Source organism: Apteryx mantelli, chromosome 5 (genome assembly GCF_036417845.1).
Source record: "Apteryx mantelli isolate bAptMan1 chromosome 5, bAptMan1.hap1, whole genome shotgun sequence".
NCBI classification, from domain to species: Eukaryota; Metazoa; Chordata; class Aves; order Apterygiformes; family Apterygidae; genus Apteryx; species Apteryx mantelli.
Window position 1 is genome coordinate 78,612,288 of NC_089982.1, and position 20,638 is coordinate 78,632,925.

The 20,638-nt window shown below is 45.0% G+C and overlaps 1 protein-coding gene across 3 annotated transcripts in view; it reads right to left on the minus strand.

Moving 5' to 3' along the window:
- Positions 1-20,638, minus strand: part of FGFR3 (fibroblast growth factor receptor 3) — a 60,870-nt gene that overhangs the window by 18,413 nt on the left and 21,819 nt on the right. For all 3 annotated transcript variants that reach the window (XR_010884472.1, XM_067298319.1, XM_067298318.1), the window contains exons 2-6: positions 19,162-19,425; positions 12,987-13,040; positions 6,053-6,222; positions 1,225-1,348; positions 528-718 (exon numbers count right to left, since the gene is read on the minus strand). Coding sequence is in view for 2 of the 3 variants with exons in the window: in XM_067298319.1 (XP_067154420.1) it covers positions 528-718; positions 1,225-1,348; positions 6,053-6,222; positions 12,987-13,040; positions 19,162-19,425 (803 nt within the window). In the remaining variant the exon portion in view is untranslated. The remainder of the gene's footprint in view (positions 1-527; positions 719-1,224; positions 1,349-6,052; positions 6,223-12,986; positions 13,041-19,161; positions 19,426-20,638) is intronic.

Sequence of the window (20,638 nt, forward strand, 5' to 3'; positions counted from 1 at the left end):
TTATCTGTGCCACTACAGTAGTTGTGTTATCTCTGGCAAACAAAAGAGTTTGGAACATTGACTTTAGGACATTTTTGCTGTACCCCTCCAAAAAGCATAGTAGTCTACTGCGCAGGCTTACAAGAAAGCATTCCCAACAATTGTCCTTCGCTTATACTCAAAATTTTTCCTTATAAACATGAAACTATTATATAAAGTGAATCTTGGAGCTCCCAAAAATCTGATTTAAATAGTAATTACACTTCTAGGAACTGTGGCATTGAGCATATTTTGTCAGGAGTTTCAGGTTCCCATTGTAGATCTAGTTCAAGGCTCATTTATAGACATGTAAATAAAGTTGATGGCCTCCACTGAGAGAGAGCACCAATTATTTGGTGCTGATCTCTTCTGCCATGAGTACAGTCTAACCACAGACAGCAAGTTTTTCTGAAAAATATCTGCACAAGGCAGATGCCATCTCTGCAGGACTGAGACCAAGGCAGAGAAAGGATGGCCCGGAGGTGCAAGAAGGAGGAGCGAGTACCAACCTTCAGCACCGTGACGTAGGGCGTCCCATCAGGTCCGTACTTGCTGCCGTTGACTTCCACATGTTTCAGCCACTGGATGTGAGGCTGGGCATCGCTGTAGACCTTGCAGTGAAACTCCACATTGCTGCCGACCACCACAGTCTGGTTGGCGGGAAGCCCCGCTTGCAGGATGGGTCGGTGGGGTGACCGTTCTGAAAGGAAAATGGAGGGAAATCCAAATTTACCCGTCCTTTCTCCAGTGAGGATTCCCCTCTACTCCCTTTGGGGCTGTCATCAGGAATGGACAAAGCCTGCTCAGTGGTAGCAGCTCAGGGTGCTCTGGCAGGATTTGTGTCAGTGAGTCTCTTCACTTTTCCACAGGAGGGGTACAGACTGGGGATTGGCCCCCTGGGAGCCAGGCCACTGCTCTGGCCACCGCTTCTCAAGCCCAAGGAGGAAGAACCACCAGGAACAGGGGAGGCGTCTCAGTCCCACTAACACCAATCTTTCTCTGGACCCTTTGTAGAGCAGCAAACTAATTTACTGATTGCGGATTTGAGGCTGAATTGTGGAGTCAACAGGAGGTTTCTTGTTGGCTTTAGAAGATACGTGATCAAGCCTTTTGGGAAGGAAACCAAACTCCTGCTTTCATATCCCATCACATGCCTGTTCAACATCATTAGAGATCAGATGTTAATGGAAAGCAGTGAAATCTCACCTAATACATCCAGCTGGTATGTGTGCCTAATGTTGCCGTATTTGTTCTCCACAACACAGGTGTAGTTTCCTCGGTCTGATGGGACAACACTCTCCATCACCAAGCTCCACTGCTGGTGTCGCAACTAGAAGAAGAAATCAAACCAACAAGCCCATGGTAAAGGACCATCATCACCAGAACACTCAAATCAGAAAATAACAGGTGTGCTCTTGCCTGTGTCTTCTGCATGCTTGGCCACCATGGATGGACTTCAGGCATGAACCCATTTCAAGAGTCATGAGCCAGACCATTCTGGGCCAGCAAGTCCATCAGCTCAAAGAAAGCATACTCTTGTCTGCAGCTCTTCACCTACCGTTATTATGTATAACCCATAAGATGACTAGAAACAGTAGAGATTTTTTTTTAGCCCGTCTATAATGTATTTTAAAGATTTGTGCTACGAGACCACCTAGCATGGCATTAATCTGATCAGAAATGAATGTCTAAAATGGAGTTAGTTCCCTATTTAGGGCTTCCTATTTAGTCACAGGAGCAAGCAATGGAAATCTCCAGAGGTGATTCAGCTGTCATGCGATTCACCCTTTAGGACATCTCATCCCTTGCCACTGACTACAGCAGAAACCTGGACGATGTCCCTAACTTACAGACTTTGCTTCACTAAGCGGGGCAAATGTGGGATTTTGTCTTCGCTATTGCTTTCAGTTATGAGTCTCCCACTCGGCTTTTATCTTCCTTGTCAAGACAGAAGAACCAAATCAGTCAAAACAGAGGAGAAAACATGCCCAGACTCAAGTCTGGTCCCTAGGATGCCTGGTCAGTCCTTCTCTTTCTGCACTAGGTTTCACACCAGCTGTGTCTCTGGATGTGACTCATGTCCAGAGTTGCTGGGTTTTCAGCAGCAGAATGGAAAGCAGAACGAGCAGGTCCAGCCTGATTTGCTGGCCATGTGCTCCCCTAGAAGGTTTCTTTCTAATGAGTATAAAGGAAATAATGGATATGGAAAGCAAATCTTGAACTAATATTGAAAGCAACCAACACAAACAGAGATGTCTTCAGGATGCACAGCTCATAAAAGCTCTCCAAATCTCTGGATATTTATTAATTTGATGCTTTCTGTCACCCAAAGCAGAATATTTAACTTTATTAAACATTTTGAAGTTGACTCCAAGAACACAGAAGCAGGAGATTACGGTAACGCTGCACTACATAATGTCAAGGGCTGATGGAAAAAACAAGGGCATAAGTGCTCCTTGGTTTCTAGCTGCAGCAGGTGAAGTCAAATATGAAGCCATTTAACCTCTTCAGCTACATGTAAATTGCATCCACATGCTTTTCTTTAAAGGGCCAAGTTTCAATTAAAGCCAGATTTTTGGAAATGGAAGGTTTAAAGTCATAGGACTAGATAGCTTAGTTTCAACACAAGCCACCAAGTCATTTTAAAAAAGCCCCTTGCTCTGTAGACCTCAGCGTCCCCAGCAACAACACTGCTGAGTGTCCCACCTTTCTGACTTGGCTGAATATATCATTCCATTCCAGGCTATGTGTGGTAGGAGGCTGTGGCTAAATTGTCTTTAGAAAAGTTTTGTGTTGAACGTGTCTGGTCTGGCCTGACCAGACATCTGCCCGCTCAGGAATGCAGAGATGGAGCTGAATGCAGAAGCAACATTTCACCCTTTGTAAAGCACCATGCCACTTGATGCATCTCTGTAACAGTGCTGTAATTACAGGATAATAGAAGTTCTGAGAACTGAGAGCCTGAACCATGAGTTCAGATCTGAACATACCAGAAAGTCAAGGAAGTTTGAATGTAAATTTTTGGCTGGTTAGTGGCTCATCTCCACACTGAATTGTCTCATAGTTATGTCTGAAGACTCTTTTTAATCCACTTTTCAGCACTGCAAAACATTTGCCTCTGGAACGCTTAGGAGCTACTCCAAGGAAATGGGACTCCACATATGTGGCCAGATCCCTAATCTGAACTATATTACAAAACTGGGTCCAAATCAGGTGCTTTACTTAGGATGTGTTATGACGCTTTCAGAGAACTTCTCATCCTTGTGTTTGTGGTATGGACTTTGGAGTCTGAACAGAGATGCAAACCTGAAGGCTCAAACTCAGGAGGCAGAACTTGTTTGGAAATTTCTAGAAGCAGCCATTATTTTTAGGCTGAGACTAAAGTCTAGATTGAAAGGATAATAAAAAGGGATGTTCCCAATTTAGGATAGTTGCTGCACTTGATAAAACACTAGAAACATGAAGTGATTTAGTGCAGATATTTAACAAGTTGGTGAGATACTGGAAATCCCTCTGTTTTATTTGGTGTTGTCAGTCTTGGCTCCTTGTGAAACAAACATTTTCAGACACACTTGGAAACTCAGCCCATGTTTGCCAGACTGGTATGTGAGTCAGTGCAATGGTCTGGGGAAGGGATAATCCTCTATCTCCCCACCCCCTCAGTCCTCCCTTCTAGGGTCATTTAACACACACAGGCTTACGATATTAGAGATTCCAACAAGGATTTAACCATTAATGCTCTTTGGGAAATTTCATATGGTAAGTCATATGAATTTCTTTTCTCCAGTTACGGATGAACTGTAACAAAACTAGGTTAGCCTGGATTTCATGTTTTCAACACTTCCTCTTGTCTCTTGCAGACTTTACAATGGGGTCCAATGATCGGAGAGCATCTAAATGCCAATTACAAGGGGCAGGAGTGGAGCAGTGGTCAGCCTCCATCTGCTGACCGCAGACCTTTCACAACCAACTTTTAAACTCTTCCAAACAATGACAACAAATGAGAAAATTCCCAGCTCAAGGATTTCTGGGTTAAGACCAGCTCGGGAGACGGAGCAAGCCAACCAAACTCTGCCAGATCTGGATCTTGCCCAATCTTTTCAAGCTGCCTAATTCTGTTATGAAGCTAAGTTGTAACTGTGAATTTAACTCTTAAATACATGAGATATTGAACAGGTTTTCAATTTCTTTTTCTGGTTCAAATTATAGTTGATATCTATCAGTATATTTATGCTAGAAGAGATCTACACTACACTATTTATATCTAACTATGGCTCTACAGTGAAAGCAAGCAAATAAGAGAAAGAGAATTACAGAGAGCAAAAGATGTCTTTATATCAAGAAAGGGACAAAGAACTATAACTAGACAGATAGAGAGCTTAAACCAGTCTTGCTGTAATTGGCCTGACATTGCCTTCAATAGTTCTTTAAGCATTGGCTCGTTGCTGGAAGGTGCCCCTAGAGAAACAAAGCACAGCAATGCCAAAGACACGCTACCATGCTGCAGAGGATGAAACATGTCCATTTAAACTCAAGGATAGATTAAAACCACTGGGAAGTGGGTAGGGGAATTGCTTTCAGCTTTAGATTTTATTCTGCAAGCATAATTTAGTGCAGCTGATGTCACATAGTTTTGCAAAAAAGCCGTTTAAACAGCGCACGCAAGCCTGAAAGCAGTTCATGATGATCCTTGCAGCATGCAATTAGTAAAAGATGCTTGTGCTTTGTAAACGTTATTGGCTGTAAGACTGCTCACAGACAGCTGTTGCTTCCCCACTCCTTTTCTCTCCTAAACTTTTCAGAAGATCTAAAACTGAGTGTGTCCTCAGCCTTGTCAACAGGCTGGAAGGGGAACAGGGCTGATGAGAGAGCTTCAAAAGTTTCATTGAAACAATCACATCAGGCTCTTGCAGGAATGGGCCTGAGCTAGCAGGAAAGAAACAGCCCAAAGCTGGGGGGAGAGAGAAGACTTTTTTGAATCCTTTTTTGGTTTCTGGAGCCCTGTACACTTTGGATGCATAGCCCTCTTCCAAAGTGCTACAGATGCGGTGAGCATTAGCATAGAGCTATTTATGGCACTGATGGAAATGCCTTTCTAAAAGTCACCTTCTTTCCTCAGTAGTGGCCCAGGGATATGCCAGAGCTGGCACAGTACAGGCTGAAAATCACCGTTCTGGAGTCTTTTCTGCTACTCTGATATTGTTATAATCTGCTACTGTTATTTTCATTCCCCCCAAATAAAAATACGAAGGAGCCTGGTTATGAGCTCAAAGGGACAAAATAATAACAATAATAATGAATCAGAGCAACTGATTTTCCTCTTAAATTCCTGTCATAATTTGTTATATAGACCAGTACAGAAACTTCTGGCTAATTAAATCATTGGAGCACACTGAGTTTTGCTGTCCCTTAGCTCTATCTATAAACATGAGCTAGATATTTTCCAAAACACCTTCTGGTGGAAAGGGAAGGGGGGAGGAAGAAAGAGAGGAGTGGATGCTATTACTGTGGGTAAAAGGAACTCCACCACTTGACCAAGCTTGGTCATTTACACCACGAGAATGCTCATGACCACCAACATGACAGACCTGTTCTTTGGCGAGGTCCTTCCTAGACTCCAAAAGACGAGGGGCTGGCAGGGACTCGCCATGGCTCTGCCACCGAGTCTCAAAGCAGCGCGCGGTCCCCAGCGTCCTAGCCTCCGGCCATCGGGAGGGAAGCCTTCCCGTCACCGTCCAAAACGCATCCATTAACCCAGTCTCATTTTACCTAATTTCTGCATGACCGATGCAGACAAACTCACAGGGAATCAGCCTTCGATCCCAACAGGCAGCAGCGCTTTTTAACACTTTGGTGTCAAGCTATTGCTAAGACTACCAAAACCATGCCCATCCAGCAGGCAGCACTGTACTTTTCTCTTACATGTAACAATGTTAATTAAATACCACGAAACACAGTTTTTTACTCATCTGAGAAAAACAGTCAGTAGAAAATCTCAAAACCTGTTACACAGAGAACAAAACCAGTGCCTTACTTTTATGCCCCCAATCCTGTGCTCTCCCTTGAACTCTTTGCCATTTTTCAGCCAGTATATAGACGGAGTTGGGTTTCCGCCCGCCGGGCAACGGAAGCGAACTGTGTTGGCCGCGGGAACTGCTAGCAGCTTCTTCTCCATCTTATCTGGCCGGGTCCAGAAGGGGACACCTGCAAAAGAGAAGACAAGTTGCACAGGCCCATCCTGCAGAGGAGGATATCAGCTGGTGAGCAGATGCATCTGATGAGGCTTTGGCAGGCGTGGAGTGACAGTTAAATTGCTACCTGCTGCAGTTAAGATAAATGACACAGAAATACTTTCCAGCTAAATGATTCTCATAGACAGAGACAGGGTGTTTCCATTTTAGGTTTGTGATGAAAGGTTCACGACCAGGTTCTTGTTTCAGTAATGCCAGTATAAATCTAGAGTAGCTGTTTTTAAATCAAGCGTGAGAGTTATTCCAGATTAGGGTGAGAATCTGGCCTTGGTGCGTAAAAAGATACAGATGTACCTTCAGGACAACAGTAGCCAAGAAGCATGAAGAGCAGAAAGATGTTGGAACAGTAAAAAAGTGTTGATAGGCCAGCAAGGGAGCAAAGAAAAAGTGTGAGCTGAAAGTACTGGAAAGTTTTGCTTCTCAGTGAGCAGAAATGTACTGTAGCCTCCTTAAGGGAAGGAAAGAAAAAAAAGGTAATGCCAAACTGGTTTATCATGTTTATGTTCTTAAAGTACAAGTGATTTTAGTTTTAAAGATTCATGTTACCTTTGAACAGGGATAAGTTTTAAAATACCAGTGTTAGCACGAGATACTTTTTATAATCTGCCTCAAGTACAGCAATGTTTCTTGGCATTGCTACGAACATTACATATTAACTCCAAATTAAGGCAGCAGCGGCAGCAAACTCATTATACTGCAAAGAAAGAAAGTTAAAAAAAAAAAAGTCTCCTAAGCTTTCTTTTCTACTTAAGGGAACATTGTAGTGCTGCACTTGGGGTACTTTTCTGGGGGCCACATTCAGCTCGTGGTTGACACCAGGACCAAAGGGAGATGTGTGCACACAGCATTGTGCCTGCAAAACAGCAAAGAGGAAGGCAGGAAGCTTAACCGGCCACCTCTTCCGGATAGGAAGGACGTACCCATGGATGGAAAGACCATCCGAACCCACCGGCTGCAGAGACCTGAGTGCTCCCGGCGGAGACCAACCAAAGGGGTCGGTCCTGCAAGAACTGCTTTGGAGAAGGGCCACCAGCACCGCCGGGAGAACGTCCCCGTTGGGCTCTCACGCAGCAGCAAAGATGCTTCAAAATGCCACCAGGTATCGCAGCTGCCCCGGTGCTACTCTGACTTCTCTACAACCTGCTGTCCCCTCTCTCCAGCACTCCCCAGTTTAGTTAACCCCCTCGTGTTTGGCTTCCTGAGACCCATTCTGTTGCAATTCCACTTAAATCAGTGATGGTATCACCTTGGTCTAAAAAAAGCAGACCTGAGAAGAAGTGCAACACAAATGCTGTTTGGATAGACCAACACAGTCTGACACTATTTCTGGGGACTGTGTGTGTGGATTAGTTTTGGAAGTATTTGACAAGCACAACCAACTTACTTAAGCAGGCCTGATGGAGAGCTTTACAGTGTCTGCCTTCAGCCCGGAGTGGCCTCATCCTTTCCCGACTGTTAATTCAATATTTAGTTTTAATTTCAGCTTGGCTGGACACAACCCAGACTGGTGGAAACCAGCGGGCGTTCGGCTGCTTGCTCCCACACACCCAGGATTTGAGTCAGTTCTCGCAATGCGAACCCGGTGTTTTTAGAAAAGAGCGTGAAGGCGAGCAGGGGCATCTCACCATCTCAGCAGCTCCTGAAAACCCCAGCTCTGCAGCGCCGCAAGGATTACGAGGGCAAATACTGAAAACACGGAGTAAAATTCTGGCTTGGCTCCACGAGCATAAGCAGGGGCTCTTTCCCTATGGTCTTTGGGGAGAGGGAATGCAGAGGAGGCTGTTTCTGCTGCGATGAAATCTCTCACAGTTCGGTGGATAAGTTCCCTGAAGCGAAGCACACCTCCCTAGGTCAAACGACTCCAGAGCTCTTTCATTAACACACTGTTTTTCCCAGCATCTCCTACGCGGCATGGCTTTGCAGGCTGCATGCTGCGTTTTAGCTCCAAGGATTTTGCAGGCTCATATAGCCCAGGTGAGACAATCCATGCACCCAGCAATTTTAGCGTCTGCTAACACCCGACACGCAGGACGGTTTCCCACGACTCTGTGAGAAGCCTGCCTGGCCACCGGGAACCCGGATGCAAGCTGCGCCACACAGCATGCATGTCCCTCCGTTGGCTGGGGACCGCTCCACGGTGCGCCTGGCCCTCAAATAAAACCTGCTTTAACTCTTCCGCAGCCAGGCTGCTGGACGCAAAATCCTGGACGCAGGACGGCACAGCCAGAAAAAGCCTCAAACGCTACAAGATGGCATGGGCTAAGGCAGGACATGAGGCAGCTGTGAATATCTGAGCTTAGAAAAACTGCAAAGTTTTGCCTATGCAGCAAAAAAGAGGGAATACTCCGAAACGTTAGCACAGCAGAAGCAGCTCTCCAAGGAAGAACAGTTCTTGATGTTAAAGGAAGATGCTGTTATTGCACGCATTGGGAAGGAGGGAACCCAAGAAAAGGCTACAAATTGGGTGAAAACACAGCCAAAAGCTGGCAGGTTGCTTTATTTCAACACCTGGCCCATGCTTCCTGAATTTTCAGTTTTGATGTACTTAGAAATCATCCTGCGAAGCCACGTTATCCACGAGCTTCACCATCTGACCTCGCTGCTGCCCTGCGCGAGGCTTTTGCTGTTCCTGGTGTTTTGCATGGCCGTGCCGCTGAGAAACGCCTCTGCCTTCAGGGCGAGCACGGCCGGCGCGGAGGAAGCCTGACAGCTTCACTGCAAACGCAGTTGGGGACAGCCAAGTCCCATCTCAGTCCTTCCTCGGGAGGCAGAGTCCTGCTATTTTCTGTCCGAACACTTCCTTTTGGCAACATATCCCATTTTCATGGGCGTATTGTCACACTGGCTTTGCAGAGGTTAGCAGGGCTACCGGGGAGAGTTCGGGAAAGACCCTTCAGGAAAAGTCCCCGTTTGCCCCTGCTAAGAAGGGCAGCTGAATAATCTGCTGTTTGCTGGTCAACTTGCTCAGGTTTTCTCAGCAGAGCAGGAACTTGCTCAAAGATGAGTTTGAATTTCCCCAGAGACCCATCACCTGCAAATTTTCGCACCAAAGGCAAGGAGGATTTTGCTGTCGGCTGTCAGTGAGGAGCAGGACAGGGCCCAGGAAAGTTTCCAGCTGTGGGATTTTCTCCATATGGAGTAACTGCAGGATCGGCTCCCTTGTCCTGGCAGACACTGCCTTTTCCCTGCCTCCCTGCACTCCCCTTGTGGGAGCACTCCTCCATGCGATAAGGGTCTCGCCCATGCTGGGAACGCCCGGGCTCATGCGCCAAGCTTTGCACAACCAGGACATCGTGCAAGTAAAATTGAAACTGCAAATGAGTGACCCAGCTTGCATTCAGAAATGGCTCTCAGGAGCAGCTCACAAAACATCAGCGTTTGTAGTTTACTGTGTCCCTAGAACCCTTTCACTACTTATTTTTAAAGGGGTGAAGATTCGGCTAACTCTTCTTTCCAAACGAAGTTTGCAAAGCTCCAGAGAGTTTTGGGAAAGAGGAATGAGGAGGGATGAGAGACAGCCAAAAATTTTAGACCAACTCTAGCTTAATTAGGAGCAATGATTCTGCATGCACAGGCGTGAAAAATGGGAACTGCAAACACTATCACTGATCCTTTCCCATCATCAAACACTGAGCCCAACGGTCCGTTTTGTTCATCAGAGACACCGGCCACCCATCCAACTTGAATGACCAATTAAAAAAACTCGAGCGATACTTGGAATAATTAATACAGCCCAAGCGCTCATTTAGCAATTAGGAGCTGCCACAAAATTCTGCAGCAGACAGAATCAACTCTTAATTGTGTAATTTCCCCAGCTGACGCCTCGGAGTACACAGCCAGCTTTAATTGGAGATTACAGGGGCTCTTTGAAGGTGCTCCGGCAACCCAGCAGGGGCTCCAAACAAACAGATACAGAGGGTTAGGGAGCACTGGGGCAGAAGAGCGGTGTGTGAAAAGGGAGTTTTGTTTTTGTTTCCAAGCCAGGAAAAACAGCTGTGGAGAACATAGGTACTGGGAAGCCTTCCTTTGCAAAGCGGATCGCAGTTTGTGACAAGGCTGCAACAAATGCACAGACGATTTGAAGTCACTGAAGCTCTTCTTTCTTCTTCTTCACCTTCTGTCCCTAAGGGACGCTCCCTTTCTGCGCTGCTGCTAGGAGAAGCTGATCAAAGGAGCACGAGCAGAGCGGGGAACGCCATGCAGAGGCCCTGCCTCCACGTTCTCCAAGGGTTTTTGCACCAAATACTCATTCCTTTATCAGAGATTTCCTCTTCTTCTCTAGCTCTGCTCTTTCCAGCACCATCATTCAACACTCTTGGGTCACATCCCCAAAGTTCATGAGACTGGCTTCAAACTCATGACACCACTAGAATCATCTCTCCAAGCTTCTCTTGACAAATAGGAGAACAAGATACTCTCTTAAACAACACAAGCAAGACAGAAAATTCCTCTATCATTGCAGGAGACAGGGTTTTAAGGATGGGGGAAAAAGACTACCTGCTGAGCTTCAAGAAGGAAAGGTTACATCCTGTGAAAGGCAACTAAGATTGGGCCAAGCAGGACTGAGGCAGGGGTAAAAGCACTCCACAGGACTCCTGTTGAGGACTTCTTCGAGGAAATACTCCTAGACTACATCAGCTCCTTACAGTCCTTTGAGACCTGGTGCAGACCTGCGTGGATACACCTCCTTCCCACCTCAGGTTTGTGACCCATCGTGGGTGGTATCTCTTGGTTATATTTTTCTTTTTGTATGAGAAAGGTGTGTTTATCGCCTCCAATCCTTTGCTGACCATGGTCATGTCTGATGGCCAAGTGATGGCTTCTGCACCTCATTAGTAGGGTATCTCTGTGCCACGAGGTGTTGGCGGGTGCAGGTCCGCGGGTTGTCCGTTGCGCATCTGCCCACCCAGGGTGATCCACCACAGCGGGGTTAACAAAGCGGCTCCCGAGTTTCAACAGAAGAACTGTCGGGATTAACGGGAGGGTCTGATACCCAACCAAACACATTAAAGCACGCTCACGGCACTACACGCCACGAGGGTTTGCTGCTCTGGCATGCTGAGCTACTCAACCATGTTTAAAGCAGAAGAGAATCCAACTTTTTATAGCAAGACCTTTAAGCAAAGCCAGTGGTTACCTCTGGGTCTAAAAAAAGAGACAGCCTCAAAGTCAAGAAGACCCAGAATACAGGCTATAAATACATGCAGCAAAGCGTGTGTTTTCTTTTTCAGTGAAGAAAAACGTGCCTTTCTGTACCATAAAACAGCTCATGTTTTGTGATACCTGTTGCTAAGAGATGAAGTTTACTACAAACCACATAAAAAAAATTACAGAATGATTAATTGTGTAAATCAGAAGTCAGTCTCCAGTGGGAGCAAATCCTGACCAAACCCGACCCTTTCCATGGCTCCGACGGGCTTTGCCAGGCAGTAGGAGTGCTGAGAGTGTTTTCAAAGGTGCTTGTCACCTTGCAGGATTCAGCCCTTAATTAGAAGCTATCAGAAAACCACTAACTGCTGCTGACGGGTCGCCTGGCTCCGTAACTCACAATTACTGTCCACATACTGCAAGACACAGTGGCACAAATTTATTACAGTGGAAGACCTGTTTTAAAGAGTCCTACATGTCCAATGCTTATGGGTAGGAGAAATTTTCCAGTCATGTTGAATTCCTGCCAATGTACATAGCTGATTTGGAGTTCAAATGCAAGACATTTATTTATTAAAAACACATACACACAGGCAGCTCGCTTTGCAGAAATATAAAGAGCATAATAAAACACAACACTAACGCCTATGAAGCATGTAATGGTCCTGATTAATGGTATCACACTTAAAGCAACAAGCGCTGGGATTGAAAGAGATTCAGTGTAAAAGCACTGAGAGGCTCAGTGCTGGGGCTCACTTCCCCACGAGTAACCTGAGCGCGCCAGTAAAGCCAAAGGAGTTGCTCCTGCTAATGGCATCAGTAAATTTGGCCCTTGGCTAGTGTGAATTTTATTCTCCAAGCTGCCTCTGCCTCCAGCCAAGATGCTGGTAAGGACCAGAATTAAAATGGCTAAAAATAAAGCAGGCCAAGATATGCGGAGCATGTAAAACTGGTATAACTTCACTGCAGTAAAAAAACGATGATAGAGTGGGTTTCTCTGGATTTTAAATACAGGGAGAATTTATAACTGCAGCTCATAAAGTCGGATTCACAGAATCAAGTCTGCAAAAAAAAATTAAGCTACTGCTGCTGTTAGATATTATAGGAGCCATACCACTTTAGCAACTATTTCTGAATTTCTAGATAAATATCATCATGCTGCCAGGTCCTGAGAGTTTTATTACCAGTTGCAAGGCCCACTGATTTTAACATGGACTAAGAGTTCCAGTTTGACCAGGCTCACAGTCAGATAATATTTTTGGAAGACTTCAAAAGACAAGTAGAAGTGTTACTGCTGTTTTTTCAGAGCTGCTACACAGTTATCCAAGCCTCAGAACGGATCCATGGCATGGCCAGGAACACATCGCTGTTCCCCCAAGTCCATTACATCAGACTTTCTCATGTGCAACCAGCCTGATCTCTGAAAATCTGCTTTTGGGGGAGGGGATGGGGGGAGGCGGAATAAATAAAGTGCTATATTTCCCCTTAATACCAAGGCTTTAGGAGCCACTCCATTTGGGAGCCACATCTCTTTTAAAGAAGATTTTGTACCCCAGGAAAATTAATTACCTGTATCTTCTGATTCATCATCATCATCTTCATCATCACCTGACGAAGGAGAATCTAGAACAAGAAGGAGAAAAAGAAAAGCAAGGAGTTATGCCCTGTGCCATGGGTGTTTCTATATCCAGCCCTGTGGTGTGTGTGCAGAGTCAGAGCACCCCCCGGGAGATGTATTCAACAAGGAGGGCACAGCTACTCTCCAGCCTTTGCTGCATCTGGACTTCCAGTTCCTGCAGTTTTCTGCAGAACGAAAGGCATCATCTAAACCAAGAAACCACAGTAGGTTTCACAGAATCACAGAATAGTTGGGGTTGGAAGGGACCTCTGGAGATCATCTGGTCCAACCCTCCCTGCTCAAGCTGTGTCACCTAGAGTGGGCTGCCCAGGGCCATGTCCAGTTGGGTTTTAAATACCTCCAAGGACGGAGATTTCACACCCTCTTCGGGCAACTTGTTCCAGTGTTCAACCACCCTCACAGTGAAGAAGTGGTTTCTTATGTTCAAGTGGAATTTTCTGTGTTTCGGTCTGTACCCACTGCCTCTTGTCCTGTCCCTTGGCACCACTGAAAAGAGTCTGGCTCTGTAAATCCTCCCATCAGATATTTATCCACACTGACTAGATCCTCCCTGAGCCCTCTCTTCTCCAGGCTGAACAGTCTCAGCTCTCTCAGCCTCTCCTTGTATGAGAGATGTTCCAGTCTCTTACTCATCTTTGTAGTCCTTTGCTGGACTTGCTGCAGTATGTCCACGTCTGTCTTGTACTGGGGAGCCCAGCACTGGACCCAGCACTCCAGGTGTGTCTCACCAGTGCTGAGTGGAGTGGAAGGACCTCCCTTTACCTGCTGGCAACAAGCCACCTAACGCAGCCCGGGATGCTTTCAGCCTTGTCTGGCACAAGGGCACATTGCTGGCTCATATCCAACTTGTTGAGTTGCATTTCTTTGCTGCTTAAAGAGTGAACCCTCTGAGCCCAGCAGTTCAGCCAGTTTTCAGTCCACCTCACTGTCCTCTTATCTAGCTCATACTTCATCAGCTTGTTTATGGGGATGTTACAGGAGACAGTGTCAAAAGCCTTACTGAAGTCAAGGTAGACAACATCCACTGCTCTCCTCTCATCCACCAAGCCAGTCATCTCATTATAGAAGGCTATCAGGTTCATTAAGCGCAATTTCTCCTTTGTAAATCCATGCTGACTACTCCCAATCACCCTTCTGTCCTTCATGTGCCTTGAAAAGGTATTCAGGATTAGTTGCTCCATCACCTTCCCAGGGTGATGTCACTGTCCCAGTGAGTATGAACAGCCTGTAGTTCCCTTCTTAAAGATAGGGGACAGGGGTGACATTTGCTTTCTTCCAGTCCTCAGAAGCCTCTCCCGATCACCATGACCGTTCAAAGATAATCGAGAGTGGCCTCGCAGTGACACAGGCCAGCTCCCTCAGCACATGCGGGTGCGTCCCGGCAGGACCCCTGGACTTGTGTGTGTCCAGCTTGTGCAAGTGTTCCCCAACCTGATCCTCCTCCACCGAGGACGTGCCCTCTTTCAGCAGTTCCACTTCATCTCCGTCACTGCCAAGTTTCCAGGGCAGAAAGCCGCCTCGGAAGCCGCAGAGGTGTGAATTGCCTCAGGTGACGTGAGAGGAGACCAGAGAATAAACAGAGTAATCCCCAAACAGCCCGACACCCCTGCGCCTGGGCAACAGGCGCAAGCTATCCCCTGGAGACAAGCGTGCGTGCTTCGCATGCCCCGTTCGCACAGACCCACCGGCTCATCCCTCCCATGCTGCTGGGCCCAGTGCGTTTGCATCTGCAGCTACTATTGGCCAGAAGCTTTCTGAACTGGGACAGAAATGTAGCGAGTTTACCAGTGCTCTGCCATCAGAGAGCTGGTGACCAATGCCAAATGCTTCTCCGTGTGTGAAATGCTTTTTCTCTTTGCAAGCAAACAGGCAATTCCAAACAGGGAAATTTCTTTTTAAAGAATAAATTCTCCCCCACTTTTTGTTTTGCTAGCATTCACTCTGTAGACTTTTCATTTCATCGAGTCTCAAAGTGACAAGTCAGCATTTCTCATTCGCTTTCTCTGTGCTGTTCTTTTAACTCAAAACACCTCTGCCATATCTTCCCGTGTTGATTCCTTGCTAAACTGCACAGACCAAAGCTTTGAAAACTTCCCTTCATCATCAAACCTCCCTCTAGATAGACATTTTCGTGGCAACTCCTCGAACCAGCTCACTCTGGTTATATTCCATCTACAGAGGCACCTCAAGGCTGAAACTGAATACAGGTTAGCAGGTGGGAAGTTTCCATCAGTATCTCACAAAGCTCGAAAACTTCCTGAATCCATTTTCTTAATGTGGTCTAACATCTTTCCTTTCCTGAGTTGTCCACAATAAAGTCTCAGTCCTTTTTTCCCCTCAAATGACTACCGTAAATGTAAAGCCCATAATAAAATAGCAGCTGGCTGTTTAAAAGATTTTGTGCAATTCAGTGCCCTGAAGATTCAGCCATCTCTCACTTTACATAATCTCCAGGAATTTCTTTTTTAAATAAAGGCAAAATGATAAGAATGCAGCAGCCTTTATGTTCTGATACAGCAGTAGAAGAATTCAGCATTAAATACTAGAAAATAGGAAACTTTATGAGGGTTCAACATGTGGCCAGAAATGTAATGCACCAGTTTAGATCGAGTCAGGCAGAACCTCCTTCATTCCAAGATGTGCTCTCAAGTTTTCTATCGTTCTCTAAGCAACTCAATGATAAAAAGCATGGAGGTTAAAAAAAAAAAAGGGAGGGGAAAGATAACAAGCATTACTTTTCTGCAGAATCCGGGAAGAATTTACAGAGACATTCACTGTACATAGCAGCAAGTAACACAGGAACCATCTCCCTACCTTAGATTACAGTCGCACGTCGTGCTTTGCACCTTCTCTTTGGCATTGTCTCAAGAAAGATGTTAAGCACGTATATAACTGCAAATTCACGGTTAAGGTCCTGCTGGCAGCAGAACCAGGGAAATGCCACAGGGCTTGCTGAAAGCCAAAGGCATGTTTAGGTGTTTCAGCTGAACCAGCAGGTTTACTCAAGTCCCAGCGAAGGCAGAAACCTAGCCAAATACCCACCAGCATCAACAGCTAAATGAGCAAATTCTCAGCCCTGCACCATGAGACTTGGTTACCCATATATTAGCATGTGATTATAGTTTCCTTCTGTTTTCAAATGTACCAATCATAATGGGAGGAGCAGAAATCCGCAGGACCAAGGGGGAGTTTTCGACCTTGTCTGTGTTTCAGATGAAAACTTTCCAGGGAAGCTGCAGCTTAGGTTTTAAGAGCAGATATCCCACATTCGGAACTACATTCCTGTTAAGGGTACTCAAATAGTCACCTTTTTCAGAAGGTGACTAAAAATTTGCTAAGCTATTTGTTAACTATTTACTGAAATAGTTTCCAGAAGACAGTGAGAACTGGCATCCACAAGAACTGCTAGACACTGTTTCTGAAAGGGCTTTAATTATGCACCATGACGGGGCTTAATTTCATTAGCTACCTGTTTTGAAGAGCTTGGTCTTGGGTATTTTGAAAGCTCTTTTTGCTTGGTACCAACCTACCATCAGTGCTAGTCACAGGGGTCCGGGCTCTTGCTCTTTCTGCATAGGCCAGTAAATCTGAAGGCTGTTTTGTGCACGAAATGGTTGCAGAAATAGAGCTTCTGTAAACAGCCCTGGAGATCAATTTGGGCATAGAGTTTTTATTTGTGATTCATGTAATGTGTTTGTGTTTCAAGCGGACGGTACTTTTTTTTCTTGTAAACCAATAAAATGCTCAAGCCCACGTGTGTCAATAGTGGCATTTTTAAGCAATCGGCCCCTGTTAATAATCAATCTGTTTCTCAGTTTAGAGGACCAGCTTCGATCTGCTCAAGTATCTGACGGTTCCTAACATAGACACCAATTTTGGTTTATAACAGTCAACGGGGAGGCCTCAACACCCCGCAAAGGGTTTGGTGAGATGGGAAGCATGTTCAGCTCGTCTGCGAGTCCTCCCAGTGTGGTGACATGATGCGCCCACATGGGGAAAGTCACCAAAATGCCAACCAAAGCATTTACGGGATCTGCCTTCAGCACATGTTGCAAGCTCAAAACTCACAGCCCCATGCAGGAGAATCCTGATACGGTGCTAGAACCTGGAAGCATCGATTTAAATGGCACTTCCATGTATATCACCTCTTTTGAATATGCCTCTTTTCAATATGGTCCAGTTTTGCTCACTTAGAGCACAGATCAGTACAACTCCAGTTTGTTAGCACCGATTTAAATCAATTTAACACAACTCTGGCCCCTAACATTAGATATCCATGTAAATATTCAAGGAGAAATCACAGCTAATCACTGATGTTACCTTTAGGAAGTGGGAACATACACCACGAATCTCAGATAACAATCTCGTCTCTGGAGCGAAATACTGAGCAATCAATAATAATTATGGAGAAATATCGGAGCATACAAGAGGCGCCACTATTGCCACATAAAGCAGGGCTTCAAAGTTTCAAACAAGTGCAGCTGACAGCTAAAACCAAGACTCCCACATTACCAGCACTTTGGTGGTAATGACAGCAGGCTAATAGAATCAAAGGCTCATAATGCTGTCAGAGCGTAGGTTCGGGTTACGCGCTTGTTCCTAAGCTGTTATTAGCTATTATTAGTGAAGAGGAAAAACACAGGGGCTTAAACTTTTTAAAAGCACAGGATTATCAGTCTTTCCACTATTAAAAACAATTTCTCACTTTACAAACTTTGGGGGCTGGCAGCTGTTTCATTTGAACGTGGAGCTGGCTGCCCTCTTCTGCCACCCTGCTGCCCCTTGAACTCCAAAGCGTTTTAATGTCACTTAAAAAAAAAGAGAGTAACATTTCTAAGAACCTGTAGTTCCTTGGATATTCCCCAAAATTGTACCTAGTTAAAGAAAGCCTTTCAAGGGCCAAATACTTCTTTAACCATTTAATTGATATGACCTTGAAGCATTCACAGCAATCTCCAGTAATGTTCAATGAAAAGCAGATGTTGGTGAAGGCTTGCTGAAACGAGCATCTATTCTCAAGAAGGTTTGAGTCTAGCACAAAATCCTATTTCTGGCAAGCAAAAGCCCCTTAAGGAATGGATATAATATCTCAAGTACACCCCAGACTTGCTATCACGTATATCTCTTGTTTAGTTTTCAGATGGAGCTCTTTACTTTTTAAGGGAACTCAACTTTTCAAGGGCACAGTAGGCAAGGGCCTACCATTTGGGGATGCTTGATAAAGCTCCAATAGTGCAAGGGAAAGGAAAGATTTCAAAACCTTAGATCCACAGGGAGTTAGTTCTTCTGAAAATTCAGGCCTTTAATCTGTGTCATCAGGAGGATTTCTATCAGCTTACGCTGACTATCCAGCTACCTATGTGGCAGTCTGAAATAATGAGGATGATCTTAGCATGTTTTGCTAACTATTTGTGAAGAACAGATTTTCTGGCACTCTCTGTTTAGTAATCCATGCTTGGACTAGCTTGCAGCTGTTCTGTCCTACTGTCCTAATCACGGAAAATAGTCAGGCAAACGACAGTAGGTGCTTTGCTAACACGCCATTTGTCTGCAATATGTGGTTCCCTTCAAGTGCCTTTGATTGCGCACAGATCCCAGATATACACAGTTTACAGATGAGCTACTTCTGAAACAAACAAGTCATCTGTGATAACTGGGACAGAAGGAAGCCACATTTATCAGCTACAACAGAAATAGCTTTTAGGAACCCCCAGCTTCTATATCCAATTTTGCCACTGATTTGCCCCACAAACTGGAAGAAGCCACTCAACCTCGCTGAGCCGCAGTTCACTCGCTCATAAAAGACTTCAAAGGAAAATGTAGCATTGCATCTATTTGAGCCTTCAGGGGGATTTGGGGTTTAGTCTTATTAGCACCATTTCTAAGTCTCTCTCAGTCTTAGCATCCAAGCTTTAACATGTGGTACAGACATGCACCATTTTTTGATCGATTGTTTTTTGTTTTGCCAGTCTAGCAACTGCTAGGAATTGCTAATGAGGTAGAAACCTCACTGGAGGAAGAGTGCAAAGCACCACCAGTGCTGATCATATAAAGGGGCAAAATTACAAAAAAAAAGGAGAGAAATAGCTGTATTCCTGCACGTACCTGTTACTCTGACTGTAAAGTTCCCCAGGACCTCATTGGAATGCCTCGGCTTGCAACTGTACAGCCCCGAGTCATCATAAGACACATTGATTATCTTCAACAGTTTTTGTCCAATATGAGTTCTGTTGGTAGGTGCAATCCCAATACCATCTTTAAACCAGAAAACAGACATAGAAGAGCCTTGAGTGTTACAGGAAAGTTCAATGGTATCTCCACTTCCAAACACCAACTCTTCCAGAAAGGCGGTCTCACTCCTCAAGTATTCTGCAAAGGGAAAAAGAAACAGAAATGAGTAAGTAAGAGCAGGTGTCAGAGAACGAGAGCATTTCAAAAAGAAACATATTTGTCCTACTGATGCTTCCATGTGCCCAAAGTTCCCCCATTCCAGACTTAAGTCTTGGGAAGGTTGTCTCAGAGACCCTGGATGGCCCAAAGACAACCTCTACAGGGTGGAGGAAACCAAGGAAAAGGCTGGATGGAAGTCACAGGCTGCAATAAATTAACCTACCCGATAGCTCTCTGCCAGTAGGAGTTGTTCACTCTTCAAGCAACAAAGAAATGCAAACCCCAAGACTCAACATGAAGCTTTGAAATCTCTCTTTTCAGTCTTTCTACCAACCGTGGCAGCTTGCCACACTGGTGATAACAGTTAATACTGCCATGAACTGGAGCGTTTTGTTTTACAGTAGGATCCTGACAAAAGGAAAGGTTGAAGCTCAGAAGTCTCCCCATGCAGGAATGCAGGACATCCCAAGAGCGTGATTCTAGGGTCTGACTGTCCTCAGACTCATTTCATAGTGATACCTAAACTGACTTTTGATGTCTAATGGATTATTCTTCCTTCACACCAGTTTGAAAAAGACGACTCTGCTGTCAACCCAATTACATCAACAGCAAGACTGCCATGTCCCCCGCCTTGTTTATGCTGACCAACATTTCCATTTGACAATGCTCTGTGCGTGTCCTCCGGCTTACACCAGCTCTTAGACTGCAGGCTCCTCTGGGCATAAGAATCTCTTTGGTTTTGTACAACATGTATCACAAGCAGATCCTGTTCCATGATGAAGACTATTTGCTCCTACGATTATACAATTAACAAGTAAATAATAATTCAAACCAGACCAGTCTGAACCTAATCCCATGACCCAGACTCAACAGACCCAACTTTATCTTTGATTATTATCAGATGTGGATAGAGATCCCAATTTTGCAGGCCAAGTATATTCACAGATTAGAATTTAACTGTGAAATCAAAGGGATTTCACCAGTTTAGATTATCTGAGGATGTGGCACCGTCTTTAAATTGCTCTTTTGCAATTAAGTGAAAGGTTTGCAGCAGGTTTTAAAATATAAAATGATTCCTTTTTCATCCTGTCATGCAAGTTTTTATTCTTGTGGAAATTTAAAACTATAAAAACATTTTTAGCCAATAATCTTACAGGGTAAAAATGATGCATTCTAGGGACCTTAAAATGTG